Source organism: Coregonus clupeaformis, chromosome 10 (assembly GCF_020615455.1).
Source record: "Coregonus clupeaformis isolate EN_2021a chromosome 10, ASM2061545v1, whole genome shotgun sequence".
Classification (NCBI taxonomy): Eukaryota; Metazoa; Chordata; class Actinopteri; order Salmoniformes; family Salmonidae; genus Coregonus; species Coregonus clupeaformis.
Window position 1 is genome coordinate 38,163,392 of NC_059201.1, and position 15,821 is coordinate 38,179,212.

Below are 15,821 nucleotides of genomic sequence, written 5' to 3' on the forward strand. Positions count from 1 at the left end.
AAAGCTGTCATCAAGGCAAAGGGTGGCTATTTGAAGAATCTCAAATATAAAATATATTTTGATTTGTTTTACGCCTTTTTGTTTACTACATGATTCCATATGTGTTATTTCATAGTTTTTATGTCTGGAAACAACGAGGGTTTAGGAAAAGTGATGGTACACCCATACAACACCACGAGCAGATTGAAAAATTAATGACGGCAAAAAATGTACCCCACAAAATAGCCAATAATAAAGTGTCAGGCGCATAAGAAAGGAAATTGACTTATAATCAAAGGAAACAATACGATTGATGAAGCTGCCAAGAAGGCATCTAAATGCACCATCCCAGTGTTAACGGCACCAATGGTCATTATTGAGTCTATACCGCAACCAGATAACATAATTAGGATGCAGGAAAGGGCAGGACCTTATGAACAAACAATGTGGCACCAAAGAGGGGCCACCAAAGATGCGACAGGATTATGGAGGTCTCATGAAGGAACCATAGTAGCACCCACTATGTTGCTCAATCTACTGATAACTGCTGCACATGGTTTTGACCATTGCGCAAGGGGGGAAGTGAAAAGGAAAATTTAAAAACAGGGATACTGGTCACCATACCTACAGGCAATGGTAGATGAAGCACTAACAAAATGTCAGGTGTGTGCACAAAACAATGTACGAAAAGGAATAACTACGCCCATAGGTCACATACCTGTCCCAGAGGGACCATTTTGACACCTAGTCATGGACTATGTAGATATGATAAAAAAGGTGAATGGCAAAAGATGCATGCTAATACTTTTTTCCCTCACTGTAAAGTGAAGGAAAAAAGGCGAGAACCGGAACCCGGACCAGAGGAGCCAGGACCGGTGATTCCAGGAGACCAAGTTTTACATCTGAGTGTTTCGTAGAAAGTGGAACGAGCCCAGGAGAGAAGGACCATACATGGTGATCCGAGCAACGCCCACGGCGATACAGGTGGAAGGAAGTACAACGTGGTTCCATCTGAATCACTGCACCAGGGTCTCGAAGGGAACCGGCCTGCCACCGGCGAGCCATGAGGGAGCTGAGGATGTCGAGGCACCAGGCGGAGTCCAAGAAGAAGAAGAAGCAAGCACGAGCCTTAGCACCAACATCGAAGGCCAGCAGGCACTCCCTCCTGATAATCCAGAGAGTCAGGAGATGGGGCCTGATGAGGTGGGGAATACTGCTGATAGGATACCTGCTATGGCAGATGCCCCAAGCACAAGCGATCCCCCAGGCAATGGAGAGTGACTTCCCCGCCATTGAAGAAAGTGACTCCCCTGCCATTGAGGAAGGTGACTTTCCCACAATTGACTTCTCTGCCCTATTATGATCCCCAACAACTGAAGAGCTGTGGAATTGCTCTGACACTAATAGCAGTTAACCTAGGAAAGATGGTAGTGAGTCTGCCCACAACTATACAGTATTCTAGAGATAGCCTTACTGAGCCAGGAAGAGTATCTGTTGTGAACAGAGACCAAATATTGTACACAGGCTGACCTAAACTAGGTAGATGTCAGATAGAAGTTTAAAATAAAATGCCCAAAAAATCATTGTGTGGAAGTTAAGCCAAAAATAAATAAAAATGGAAAACTTGTAGGAAATAGATATGTAAAAATAATGGATATAAAACAAGCCAAACATCTTATGATCTCACCAGTACTTAAGGAATTGGCCCCTGAAGCTAGAATAACAAATAGAATAAAAAAAGCAGGTACCATTGGAAACAGCTCGAACTAGTATTTATATTCCAGGCCAAGAAATGACAGCTACAGAAACTCAAAGATCCTTTTCAATACGGAGGATCAAACCTCTGCCAGAACGATCAATTTGTGGGTGGGCTAATCATCAAACAATGGGAGAAGCAATCTGGGATGAATATGGCTGTAAAATAGAAATTGACAAGGGAAACACTACTTGGGAAATTACCTTAGAGGAGTTGACACAAGAGAATGATGCAAAATATGTTTTGGAAATAGTCAGCACTAAATGGTCAGAAGGGAACAATATAACAACGATTGATATTACTCCTAATTCCACACGTCAGCCTAGACAGGAAAGAAAAATAGGGACAGACAATGCAACCATGGCAATCACCCAAGGACCGTCAATTATTGTAACAACTAAACCAATAAAGATAGAATTAGAAACAACAGAATCAACTGGTTTCTTTCAAAATGTATGGGAATCTTTAACTAATTGGGGAAACCAGGAAAATAAACGATCTAGCTCAGCCCCAGCAGTAATACCGGAAATAATGAAAGCACCAACAAAACTAAGGAGACTATGGGAGGGAGCATTACAAAATGATTGGTACAGATGGGCACAGTATTCAGCTAAAGTAATTAATAAGAAAACGGATTGTCTAGTATACTCCCCCTCCCCATTAAAGGAACTGATGGTAATAATAAGTCCACATAGCCACAGGGACTGTGTTGACTTTGAAACGAAACTTCTGTCATCTCAAAAGATCAGAGAGACCCTATTGCCCTGCAGAATGCTTATCCTTCTTAGGAAGTCCTGACCACCACAAATACTATAATCAGTCAGGATAGGGGGAGTGGTGTAAAAAATTAGATGTCAGAATAGAACCAAGAAAAATGGAAACACCAGAGAAATATCGAATAGATTATGAGCAGAAGTATGAATGCTATAACTAAACAAATGGGGAACATGATTTGGGAGAATTTATGGGAAAATGTGAGACCACATGGCACCTAAATAACGATATGTCTTGGAATGCAGACACTCAAAGAGCAATCTATCAGGCGGCAGGGTCAAGCACTGGAGTGATAGTTACTAATGGAGGGCCTGGTGACCCTGGGGAATGCGAGAAGCAAACACTATCACTGCCACTGATCTCTCCTTATGATGAGCAATCGGTGGCAGTGGCAGATTTCTTTTGGGTGTGTGGAGAACAAAGAATTAGAGCCACTTTGCCTAAAGGATGGATGGGAATATGTGCTAGAGTACAAATGCTTCAGGAAGTAGTTATATCAGAAAAATCAGACAAAGAGCATATGAACATGACCCCAAAGTATATTTGGATTCAATAGGTCAGCCTAGAGGAATTCCAAATGAATATAAGGCAAGAGATGAAATTAAATCAGGTTTTGAATCAATATTTGTCTGGATATCGCCTAACAAAAACCTAGAATGGATCAATTATATTTACTATAATCAACAAAGGTTTATTAATTACACAGACTGTGCGTTAACAGCTCTGGGAGAGCAAGTACAGGCTACAAGTAGAATGACAGGCAGAATAGGCAGGCTTTAAACTGGCTGTTGGCAGAAAAAGGTGGAGTTTGTGTTATGTTTGGGGATGAATGTTGTACCTTCATTCCCAATAATACTGCTCTGAATGGTTCATTCACTGAAGCAATGAATAAGCTCAAAGGACTACGAAAAGAAGATAAGGACAATGCCGGGCATGACGCTCACACTTGGGATTGGATGGACTTAACTTTAGGAAAGTGGGGAGCAATGTTTACAAAAATGGCAATCATGATAGGCATAGCACTTGTAGTATTGGGAATGGTCTTTTGTTGTGTACTGCCTTTTGTTGAAATCACTTTTGGTCCAAACCACAGTAAAGCAAATGACTGCACAGACAATTGTTAATAATTCACCCAAAGAAATACACCCTGTTCAGGGAGCTCCAGGACAGTACGTTAATTAATATGGAAAGCCCTGCAATATTAAAGGAGGACCAATGGACTGCCCATTTGGGAATCCTGAATGTCTGTATGGTGTTGTCCCTGGGGGTGGATGGGCCTGTCATGGTTACAAAGCTCAACAGCAACAATTGGAGGTTAGCTTAGAAGGAAACCTTCCGGATTTGTACCCAGTACCTGACTGGGCACCTCGTCCTCATCGTGATGGGTCAGACAATAAGGAAGATACATTGGTCTGAATATATATTCTTATAAAATGAAATCACAAATGGCAAGGCTAAGAATAAGTATATGCACATGCTTACACTCATTTTATGTTAACTTTTGTTTTATTGGTTGGGACTTAGAAAGTCCCAAAGGGGGAATATATGGATGATTTTATAGTACATATGTTGTAGAATGAAACTGTTATGTGGGCAGCTGTTTCGCTTCCTCCTTGTTTTGTCCCCTCTTTGTCTGTTGTATCTGTATGTGTGTTTGTCCCCAATATGTGGGTGTGTCTGGAGTGGATCGGGGGGCGTGCTCAGGATCTGCCTCTCCTGTGCAGCTGCGGGTTGTTTCCAGTGATTCCTGCCTACGCAGCTGCATCCTATTCTCTCATCAACCTGCACTACTAATTCCTGGGCATGGCTCTCCACCGGCGCCAGATCGTTGTTCTTACTAGAGCGGTAACTTGGCTCACCAGTAAAGTTATATTGTCTTTGTCTTCAGCCTGGCTTTTTACTCTCCTTAACCTGTCGTTTGTTTTGTCTTCAGTTCAGACATACCTCCCAACCTGCCTGCCTGCCTTCCTGCCTGCCTGCCTGCCTGCCTCAGCCTCTCCTTCCCCCGGAGCCGACTAGCCCACTCTGTTCCTTTTCTTCAGTTGTTTTTTGGACTAAGACAAATTGAACTTTTATTAAAATAATTTTTGTTTCTTCCACTCCCTTAGTCGTGTTTTGTTTCTCTGAGTGCTGGGTTTAACCATAGCGTAACAGAACGATCTGGCCATGGACCCAACAGAGAAACAGCACGGGGCAAACGAAGACAGCTTCCAACAAGCTATCCAGGCTCAAGGAACGTTGCTAGGACAGCATGACCAATTGATTCGGACTCTTTTGGAAGATAATCATCAACTGCTGAACCAGGTGACTCAGTTAACTACGCAAGTCTCTAAATTGTCTGTTATCAGTTCTCCATCTCTCTCTGACCCCCAATTTGATGCACCCCAAGTTGTTTCCTCGGACATTATGCATGCTTCGTTCCATCGGGAACCCCCGGTCACGTCGCCTGAACCGTTCAATGGAGAATTGGACAAGTGCCGGGGATTTTTGCTTCAGTGTGACTAGATTCTTCGGCAGAGACCACTGTCGTTTTCTACTGATTCCTCTAAGGTACATTATGTTCTGGGGCTGTTAAGAGGGAGAGCTCTGGTTTGGGCTGAGGCTGTGTGCTCAAATCAAACTTTGACTGGATTGACTTTTGCTGATTTTTCTGCTGAATTGAAGACCGTTTTTGACCATCCTGACCATGTGGGGAATTCCTCCAAGATACTTTTTAATTTGAGGCAGGGTTCTAACAGTGTGGCTGAGTACTCTATTGAGTTCTGGACGTTGGCAGCGGACTCCAAGTGGAACAATGTGGCACTTCAAGGAGCATTTCTAAACGGTTTGAATTAAGCCATTAAGGATGAACTGGCTGCTCGTGATGAGCCACATGATTTACATTCTCTCGTTTCCCTGTCCATTAAGCTAGACAACCGGTTGCGGGAGAGGCGTCGGGAGAGAGGCGGTCGGCCACATCTAGGAGGACGAGTTCCCCAGCCTTCAACCACTCGAGTCTTGCCTCCCCGGAGCCGGCAGCTTCTTGTTCCTGATCCCATCCCGAGCACAGAGGAGGAACCTATGCAAGTGGGTCGAGCTCGACTACCTCCAGCAGAGCGGCAACGGTGCCTCCAGGCGGGTGAGTGCCTGTACTGTGGAGACGCCACACACATTCTGGCTACATGCCCTAAGCGACCAAAAGACAAGGCTCGCTCGTAACGGTGGGTCTACTTGCGAGCCCAGAGTTAGATCCTGAACCCATCATTCCCCGATTACACGTACCTGTAACCTTACGTTTCCAGAGTCATTCTCTGCCACTCTCTGCTCTCATAGACTCAGGTGCAGAAGACAACTTTATTAGCCACCAGTTCGTTACACAAGCTCGTATCCCCATGGAGCCACTACCTACCCCCATTCGGGTCACAGCCCTTGATGGGCGCCTCCTCGCGGAGATAACTCATCAAACCACCCCCGTTTCCCTAGTGATTTCTGGCAATCATTGTGAAAGCATTCAGTTAAGAGTTATGTCTGGCTCAGCCACCTCCCTAATCCTTGGCTTCCCCTGGTTGGCTCTTCACAACCCACAAATTGATTGGACACGTCACACCATTCTCAGTTGGAGCACTAACTGCCATTCAGAGTGCCTTAGGTCAGCGGTTCCCCCACTAAGAGTAACCCAACTCATCCCTCAGCTCCTCTCGATCTGTCATCTGTCCCCAAAGAATACCATGACTTAGCGGAGGTTTTCAGTAAGGACAAGGCTCTGTCTCTACCACCACATAGGCCTTATGATTGCCCTATTGAACTGCTTCCTGGTGCTCCCGTGCCCTCTAGTCGCTTATACAATCTGTCCCGACCGGAAAGAGAGGCAATGGAGCAGTATATTGGTGATTCTCTGGCCTCGGGCATAATCCGTCCCTCGTCGTCTCCTTTGGGTGCAGGTTTCTTTTTCGTGGAAAAGAAAGACAAGTCGTTACGACCCTGTATTGATTTCAGGGGTTTAAACAACATAACTGTTAAAAACAAGTATCCCCTTCCACTCATCAACTCTGCTTTTGAACCTCTGCATGGCGCCACAGTTTTCTCCAAGCTCGACCTCAGGAACGCTTATCACCTTGTCTGAATCCGAAAGGGAGATGAGTGGAAAACCGCTTTCAACACTCCACTGGGACATTTTGAGTATTTGGTCATGCCCTTTGGGCTCTCAAACGCCCCTGCTGTTTTCCAAGCCATGGTGAACGATGTTCTTAGGGATTTTTTGAACCGTTTTGTCTTTGTATACCTGGATGATATTCTTGTTTTTTCCAAGTCACCCGAGGAGCATGAGTCACACGTCCGTCAAGTCCTTCAACGGCTCTTGGAGAACAAGCTGTACGTCAAAGCAGAAAAGTGTGAGTTCCACAAACAGTCTACATCGTTCCTTGGTTTTATCATTGAGAGCGGGCAGGTGAAGGCGGACCCCGAGAAGATCCGGGCAGTGACGGAATGGCCCACACCCACCACCCGTAAGCAACTTCAACGATTTTTGGGCTTTGCTAACTTCTACCGTAGATTCATTAAGGGTTTTAGTAAAGTGGTGGCACCCCTTACTAGACTCACATCCCCAAAAGTCCCTTTTCTGTGGTCCCCTGAGGCGGAGCAGGTGGTAGGGGTTTTGAAGGAACAGTTTTCCACCTCCCCCGTGTTGATACACCCCAATACCTCTCTGCAGTTTGTTGTGGAGGTGGACGCGTCGGACTCAGGTGTGGGAGCAGCCCTCTCCCAGCGCTCCCCCACTGACCAAAAGCTTCACCCCTGTGCTTTTTTCTCCAAGAAATTGTCACCCACAGAACGGAATTACGACGTTGGAAACCGGGAACTGCTGGCGGTCAAGCTAGCACTGGAAGAATGGCGGCACTGGCTGGATGGAGCTGAACTGCCATTTGTGGTCTGGACAGACCACAAAAACTTGGCTTACATCCAAGCCACTAAGAGACTCAACTCACGCCAAGCCAGATGGGCCCTGTTTTTTAGTAGGTTTAACTTTATTCTTACATACAGACCGGGGTCAAGAAATGTTAAACCAGATGCTTTGTCCCGCCAGTTTGCTGACCCTTCGGAGACCAGCGAGCCTGAGGCAGTCCTGCCTTCCTCATGCGTCGTGGCGGCAGTACAGTGGGAGATCGAGTCTCTTGTGAAGACTGCACTTGCCACGGACCCGGGACCGGGTGATGGACCTCCCAACCTACTCTTTGTTCCCGAGACGGTCCGGTCTCAGGTGTTGCAGTGGATTCACACCTCCCGTTTTGCTGGTCACCCTGGGATGAGACGCATGTTGACGCTGCTTAGGAGACATTTTTGGTGGCCTTCAATGGAAACTGATGTTCGGGCTTTTGTGGCAGCCTGTTCAACCTGTGCTCGGGGCAAAGCCTCCCATCAGTCCCCTTCGGGGCTGCTGCTACCCCTCCCAGTTCCCAGCCGTCCCTGGTCCCACATAGCCATGGATTTTGTCACCGGCCTACCCAAGTCTGAAGGTAATGATACTATACTTACCATTGTGGACAGATTCTCTAAATCTGTTCACTATATAGCATTACCAAAATTACCGTCTGCCAGTGAGACAGCGGACCTCCTAGTCCAACATGTATTCCGTCCCCATGGAATACCTGTGGACATCGTATCTGATAGAGGCCCACAGTTTACTTCCCGTGTTTGGAAGGTTTTCTGTTCTGCTTTGGGTGCTTCCGTTAGTCTGTCCTCAGGGTTTCATCCCCAGACCAACGGTCAAACAGAAAGAGCCAATCAAAACCTCGAAGCAACCCTTCGTTGTGTGGCTGCTCAACATCCATCATCCTGGGCCAAACATCTGCCTTGGATAGAGTACGCCCACAACTCCCTCACCACCTCTGCTACCGGCCTTTCACCCTTCGAAGTTACCATGGGTTATCAACCCCCTCTGTTTCCTGCTCAGGAGAAGGAATTGGCTGTTCCTTCGGTTCAGGAGAACCTCCACCGCTGCCAGAGAGTGTGGAGCGACGCTCGGGAAGCGTTGCTTCGGACCACCGACAGGAACAAGACGACAGCGGATAGGAGCAGGACTCCCGCACCTGTGTTTCATCCTGGTCAAGAGGTTTGGCTGTCATCTAAGAATGTACCTCTTCGTACCAAATCACGCAAGCTGTCTCCTCGGTACCTGGGTCCGTTTGTGGTGGAGTCCATCATTAACCCCGCTGCGGTTCGTTTGAAGTTGCCTTCAGCCATGAAGATACACCCTACTTTCCACGTCTCCCAACTGAAACCTGTGTCCTCCAGCCTTTTGTGTCCGCCGGCAGATCCACCTCCACCTGTTCGCCTCATTGACGACCATCCGGCCTACACCGTCAGTAGGCTCCTGGACTCTCGGAGGCGGGGTAGGGGTCTCAATACCTAGTCGATTGGGAAGGTTATGGACCAGAGGAGAGGTCTTGGGTCCCTAAGCGATTTGTGTTGGATCCTCAGCTGATCACGGACTTCCATCACGACAACCCTGACAGGCCTGGTGGGTCGCCAGGTGGCGACCATTGAGGGGGGGGGTACTGTTATGTGGGCAGCTTGTCTCTCCCTTTTCTGTTTCCCTTCCTCTTTGTCTGTTGTATCTGTATGTGTGTTTGTCCCCATTATGTGGGTGTGTCTGGAGTGGATCGGGGGGCGTGCTCAGGATCTGCCTCTCCTGTGCAGCTGCGGGTTGTTTCCAGTGATTCCTGCCTACGCAGCTGCATCCTATTCTCTCATCAACCTGCACTACTAATTCCTGGGGATGGCTCTCCACCGGCGCCAGATCGTTGTTCTTACTAGAGCGGTAACTTGGCTCACCAGTAAAGTTATATTGTCTTTGTCTTCAGCCTGGCTTTTTACTCTCCTTAACCTGTCGTTTGTTTTGTCTTCAGTTCAGACATACCTCCCAACCTGCCTGCCTGCCTTCCTGCCTGCCTGCCTCAGCCTCTCCTTCCTCCGGAGCCGACTAGCCCACTCTGTTCCTTTTCTTCAGTTGTTTTTTGGACTAAGACAAATTGAACTTTTATTAAAATAATTTTTGTTTCTTCCACTCCCTTAGTCGTGTTTTGTTTCTCTGAGTGCTGGGTTTAACCATAGCGTAACAGAAACGCCTATATGCCTTAAATGTTTATGGATTAAGAACCAATTAAAGGGTTAAAACAGAGCAGGGACATTTCTTTAGTGCAAATGCTGTGCTTCTGATAAGAATGGTTCCTTCTTAACTCCCTGCAGCTGGTCTGGGTATGTCAATGACATGTGATGGAGATACAACTTCTCATTGTAGCTGTGTGGAGATTGGAGTAACAATGGAACTAGTGTTATCACTTGTTTGTGCTTATGACCTGACACACATAGCCACATGCACATAGTCACAAGGAAAAACCATAGTGGCTCAGGGTCCTTGGAGGATGGCTGTTGGGAAAGGCTTAAATGTATGTTATGGACATGACATGTGTAAACCATGTTTAAGTATTAATTGATATGTTTTATAATGTGTTATGAAATGATAAGGGTAAAACAGAATGAACATGATTGATACTTTGTACTCCAGATGCATGCCTGGATAGTGAATATAGTAGTATTGTCACGGATCCCCCCGGTACTGCTGCTCATTCCGTTCACCAGCTTCGGAGGTCTACGTCACCGGCCTTCTAGGCGTCACTGACCTGGATCATTACCACCAACCCTGGACTGTCTTGTCTCAATACGCACACCTGGTTCCCATTCCCCCTGATTAGTATGTGTATATATGTGCCCTCTGTTCACCATTATCCTTGTCGATTATTGTCCCATGTCCGCTGGTCTCGTGAGTACCTCTGCTCTGTTGTATTGGCTTTCGTGCTACATGTTACTGTACATTGTATTACGGTTTACATACCGTGTAATTGTGCACTTGTTATTAGGGGTCTCGTCCTGTTTATTATTTATAGGTTTACACCTCGCTCTTTTGTTTGGGTTACATCCCTGTGTTATACAGTGGGGGAAAAAAGTATTTAGTCAGCCACCAATTGTGCAAGTTCTCCCACTTAAAAAGATGAGAGAGGCCTGTAATTTTCATCATAGGTACACGTCAACTATGACAGACAAATTGAGGAAAAAAAATCCAGAAAATCACATTGTAGGATTTTTAATGAATTTATTTGCAAATTATGGTGGAAAATAAGTGTTTGGTCACCTACAAACAAGCAAGATTTCTGGCTCTCACAGACCTGTAACTTCTTCTTTAAGAGGCTCCTCTGTCCTCCACTCGTTACCTGTATTAATGGCACCTGTTTGAACTTGTTATCAGTATAAAAGACACCTGTCCACAACCTCAAACAGTCACACTCCAAACTCCACTATGGCCAAGACCAAAGAGCTGTCAAAGGACACCAGAAACAAAATTGTAGACCTGCACCAGGCTGGGAAGACTGAATCTGCAATAGGTAAGCAGCTTGGTTTGAAGAAATCAACTGTGGGAGCAATTATTAGGAAATGGAAGACATACAAGACCACTGATAATCTCCCTCGATCTTTGGCTCCACGCAAGATCTCACCCCGTGGGGTCAAAATGATCACAAGAACAGTGAGCAAAAATCCCAGAACCACACAGGGGGACCTAGTGAATGACCTGCAGAGAGCTGGGACCAAAGTAACAAAGCCTACCATCAGTAACACACTACGCCGCCAGGGACTCAAATCCTGCAGTGCCAGACGTGTCCCCCCTGCTTAAGCCAGTACATGTCCAGGCCCGTCTGAAGTTTGCTAGAGTGCATTTGGATGATCCAGAAGAGGATTGGGAGAATGTCATATGGTCAGATGAAACCAAAATAGAACTTTTTTGTAAAAACTCAACTCGTCGTGTTTGGAGGACAAAGAATGCTGAGTTGCATCCAAAGAACACCATACCTACTGTGAAGCATGGGGGTGGAAACATCATGCTTTGGGGCTGTTTTTCTGCAAAGGGACCAGGACGACTGATCCGTGTAAAGGAAAGAATGAATGGGGCCATGTATCGTGAGATTTTGAGTGAAAACCTCCTTCCATCAGCAAGGGCATTGAAGATGAAACGTGGCTGGGTCTTTCAGCATGACAATGATCCCAAACACACCGCCCGGGCAACGAAGGAGTGGCTTCGTAAGAAGCATTTCAAGGTCCTGGAGTGGCGTAGCCAGTCTCCAGATCTCAACCCCATAGAAAATCTTTGGAGGGAATTGAAAGTCTGTGTTGCCCAGCGACAGCCCCAAAACATCACTGCTCTAGAGGAGATCTGCATGGAGGAATGGGCCAAAATCCCAGCAACAGTGTGTGAAAACCTTGTGAAGACTTACAGAAAACGTTTGACCTGTGTCATTGCCAACAAAGGGTATATAACAAAGTATTGAGAAACTTTTGTTATTGACCAAATACTTATTTTCCACCATAATTTGCAAATAAATTCATTAAAAATCCTACAATGTGATTTTCTGGATTTTTTTCCCTCATTTTGTCTGTCATAGTTGACGTGTACCTATGATGAAAATTACAGGCCTCTCATCTTTTTAAGTGGGAGAACTTGCACAATTGGTGGCTGACTAAATACTTTTTTACCCCACTGTATATATACGTGTTTGTTTTGGGCTTCGTCCCTGTCGTTTTTCATGACGTACCTTATGTTGGGTAGAGAAATAAAAAACCCTATCACGTATTCCTGCGCCTGTCTTCTATCATTATACAACGTGACAGCAGTCAAAAACATGATTTTCCTGTGTTTTATATATTTCCACACTGAGGTTGGAATAATACTGTGAAATTGTGAAAGTTATGATATTGCCCTTTTATTGTAAGAGCTGTTTGAAAAGACCGCCTGAACTTTCTGCCTGTTTTGGTGGGATGGAGTTTTGGCCTGTCTGGTGATATCACCAGGCGGTAAATTAGTTAATAGACCAATAAGAAAGAGAGTTCCAAACCTCTCTGACAATAACAGCTAGTTTGCAGTTTTCCCTCCCCACTCAGACCACTCCCAGACAGTCCTAGCAAAATTATTGTATGATAAATTGCTCTTTGCTAAGAAGCTATTTTTGTTTTAATTGAAAACAATCACAGTAAGGTACTTAATTGTTACTCAGAAATTATTTGATATTGAGATAAAAATGGCTGCATTGGACCTTTCAAAAATGTAAAGGTGACCAAATCATTGAGTTGATATCAATTGATTTGGCATTTACATTTTGAACATTGTGCAGTTGTCCTCATCTCTCCCATAGATTTTTTGGGATAGTGGAGGCTAGTAGTGGCTGTATAAGGAAATCCTAACCATGAAATACAATCTCTCCTGGCCTGTAAACTACTGTCAGGTAAGGAACCATATAACTGGAAGTTCTAAAATACCAAACCTATCCTTTAAGATGAAGGTCATGTCACGCCCTGGCTCTGGGGACTCTTAAATGTTGAGCCAGGTGTGTAGTTTCTATGTTATGTTTTTCTATGTTTAGCTTCTAGATCGTTTAGATCTATGTTGGCCAGGGTGGTTCCCAATCAGAGGCAGCTGTAGCTCGTTGTCTCTGATTGGGGACCATACTTAGGCAGCCTGTTGGCACCAGTTAGTTGTGGGATCTTGTTCTGTATAGGTTTGTAGTGTGTACCTTGAGACTTCACGTATCGTTTGTTTTGTTGTTTTGTCGTGTGTTCAGTACTTAAATAAACATGTACGCTTATCACGCTGCGCCTTGGTTCAACCAGTCTTTAAACGATCGTGACAGGTAATTTGGATGACGTAGCCTAGCCCTGGTGGCTAACCTATTGTACATATCCTGAGGCAGTTAATCCGAAAGGAAGGTAAACAAAACATCTGCTCAGATAAAAAAATCCCTTCCTCCGGAACAGATTTAGTCTGGAGATAAATGTTGGCTTTGCAATATTACCAGCTAGCCTTAGCTTTCCTAAAGCCTAAAAACCTAAAGTGATTTAGCAAATAGAAGATTGCTCCAAAGATTGTTTGAGCCCTCCGTTACAGAAATCTAAGCTGGAATCCCAGCTTTCCTACCATTACGGACCATGTGCACGTATGCACATACACATAAACATGAAATACACAAAAACACACTTGAGCCAACACAAATCTCTAGCTTTCATTTGACTGTTGTTATATTGTTCCATTTGTTCCGTAGTCAAACTACAGATAGCGTCTAATCATTGAGCTCTTGATCTGCGTCAATAGAAGAGCCAAAACACAAGGACATCTTAGGACACGGGACTCTGTCCATAATGGAATTACTGGTACACTAGAAGTTTGCTTGCCCACCAGAATTAGTCTAAACTGTACAGTATGTTATGTCAGGAGGATTAGATGTTTCTGATCTACTAGACTACTGCAGTGTATTTGTACCTGGGCTGGAAGGAGTCGTCCCTGATGATACACTGCTTCTTCTCGGGGACGTGCTTCCAGGTGGCCGGGTCGGCCAGGTCCACCAGGGCCTTAGCGTTGAGCAGGCCGAATCCAAAACGACTGTTGACCATCAGGCCTGCCCCGTTCCTCTTCCAGCCGGGGTTGTTGGCCAGCGGGTCGAACTCAGAAGTCCACACCACCAAGTGCTGCAGATCCCTCCACGTCAGCTCAGGGCTGGGGGGAGGGGTTAGTGGGGATGGACAAATAAGAAGTCAGACAGGAAGTCCTAAACACATATTTCATTATGACAGGAAGTCCTAAACACATATTTCATTACGAAAGGAAGTCCTATACACATATTCCATTGACATTGTTTATGTCAAGATTGTTGCCTTACTTCTGTTCCAGTGCCAGGGCAAATATCCCAGCAGCCAATGGGGCGGAGGCGGAGGTTCCCGTGTGTGTCTCGGTGCATTCATTATGCAAATCAGCACTGGTCTGCAGGGACACAGAAGTAAACAAAGAAACCACAGTTACAGTAAATAAAAGTTAAGTCAAGTTAAAAAAACTATGTAACATAACAAAACATAACACAATACAAATCTCCACTATCCAGTGGTGTGGTGTGGGGGTCACTTTTACTCACTATTCTCTGGTCGGTGTAGTCTCCGCTGCTGTAAGCGGTGGCCAGGGTGGAGGAGCACTTCTCAGCGTACCAGGGAGACAGGCCCTGCTGGGAGGCACTGCTGATGGAGATCGTGTAGATGCTGTCCGTGTAGCCGTCACAGTCGCAGTTGTCCCCCTGGCGGCCCCCGTTCCCCGATGCCCACACAAAGATGGAGCCCTTCCCGCCGCGGCCCTGAGGGGAAGGAGACGGGTGAGGAGTTAGTGTTAAGTTTGTTTTTAGTAGCCTTTAGCTTAGATCCCTTGTCTATCTTCCCTTTTTACCCAATTTCAATGTATTTAGATAGGCCGTTTGTTTTGACTGCTTTGTGGGTAAAAGTGGAATAATCATGATGTAATAATCATTTGAGCTATAAAGCGAAGCCGGTTCAGAAGGGAAACCTGTGTATATTTATCAGCTGAGATTGCACCAATCAGTAGTTAATAACACTTCCTACCTTAATATGCCATTCTATTTAAGCTGACCGGGTTCTGAACACATGCTTTGCTCCTGCTTTCTGCTACTGCTAGTATGCGTTTGCTTGTTCTTGCTACCCACCACTACCACAGCCTCCACCTGTTTGGTTTTGTTTTTCTTCCTGCAGCGTGATTGGTATGGCATACTGTGCTCACTGCCTGTAGTTATTTTATTATGTTTGACACTTTGCTCTGGCAGTGAGCTATAGAGCCAATTGCCAAGTCCTAATGTATTCTAATGTTCATCTTTTCTAATAAATGGTGTTTCCTTTCTGAACCTTATTTATAAATAAAAGTCATTATGTGTTGAGTGCTGTTTGTTGAACGGTCTATTTTACAATGAATATGAACTTGGTGACACAACATAATAACATGATGTTGATTCATGTGATGCTGTTTTTTGAGGGGGTAAAAAAGAGAGGACTGTGGTGTGTTACCTTCTGGATGCCGTACTCAAAGGCCTTTGACGCCAGGCGACCGGGGCCCTCCACCGTCTTGCCATCGTCATTGGGTCCCCAGCTGGCACTGTAGATGTCCACATGGTCTGGGTTGAAGCCAATAGAACTGGCCTCGATGGCGTCCGTCACGATACCGTCCAACATGCGGATCCCTGCAGGGTCAACATGATGCAAATAGTTATTTGACTGTAGTTGAAATGTTTTAAGTCATACTTCGCAAGTAGAGTGGTCTTGTGCCCCCAAATAGATTTTCTCATTTTAATATTACATATGATTTGCCTCCTCTCTGGCTATGTTTTAGCCCCAGTGAGGAACAGATGCCCAATTGTTGCTCAGTCATTTGGTTAAGTGGTATTGCGTAATCATCCGCTCAAAA

General features: G+C 45.4%; 1 protein-coding gene across 1 annotated transcript in view; it reads right to left on the reverse strand.

Moving 5' to 3' along the window:
* The window catches only part of LOC121575510 (neuroendocrine convertase 1-like), a 37,482-nt gene that overhangs the window by 7,825 nt on the left and 13,836 nt on the right, over positions 1–15,821 (reverse strand). Inside the window, exons 7-10 of the mRNA XM_041888638.2 lie at positions 15,425–15,597; positions 14,494–14,706; positions 14,245–14,345; positions 13,848–14,081 (exon numbers count right to left, since the gene is read on the reverse strand). Coding sequence (XP_041744572.1) covers positions 13,848–14,081; positions 14,245–14,345; positions 14,494–14,706; positions 15,425–15,597 — 721 coding nt within the window. The remainder of the gene's footprint in view (positions 1–13,847; positions 14,082–14,244; positions 14,346–14,493; positions 14,707–15,424; positions 15,598–15,821) is intronic.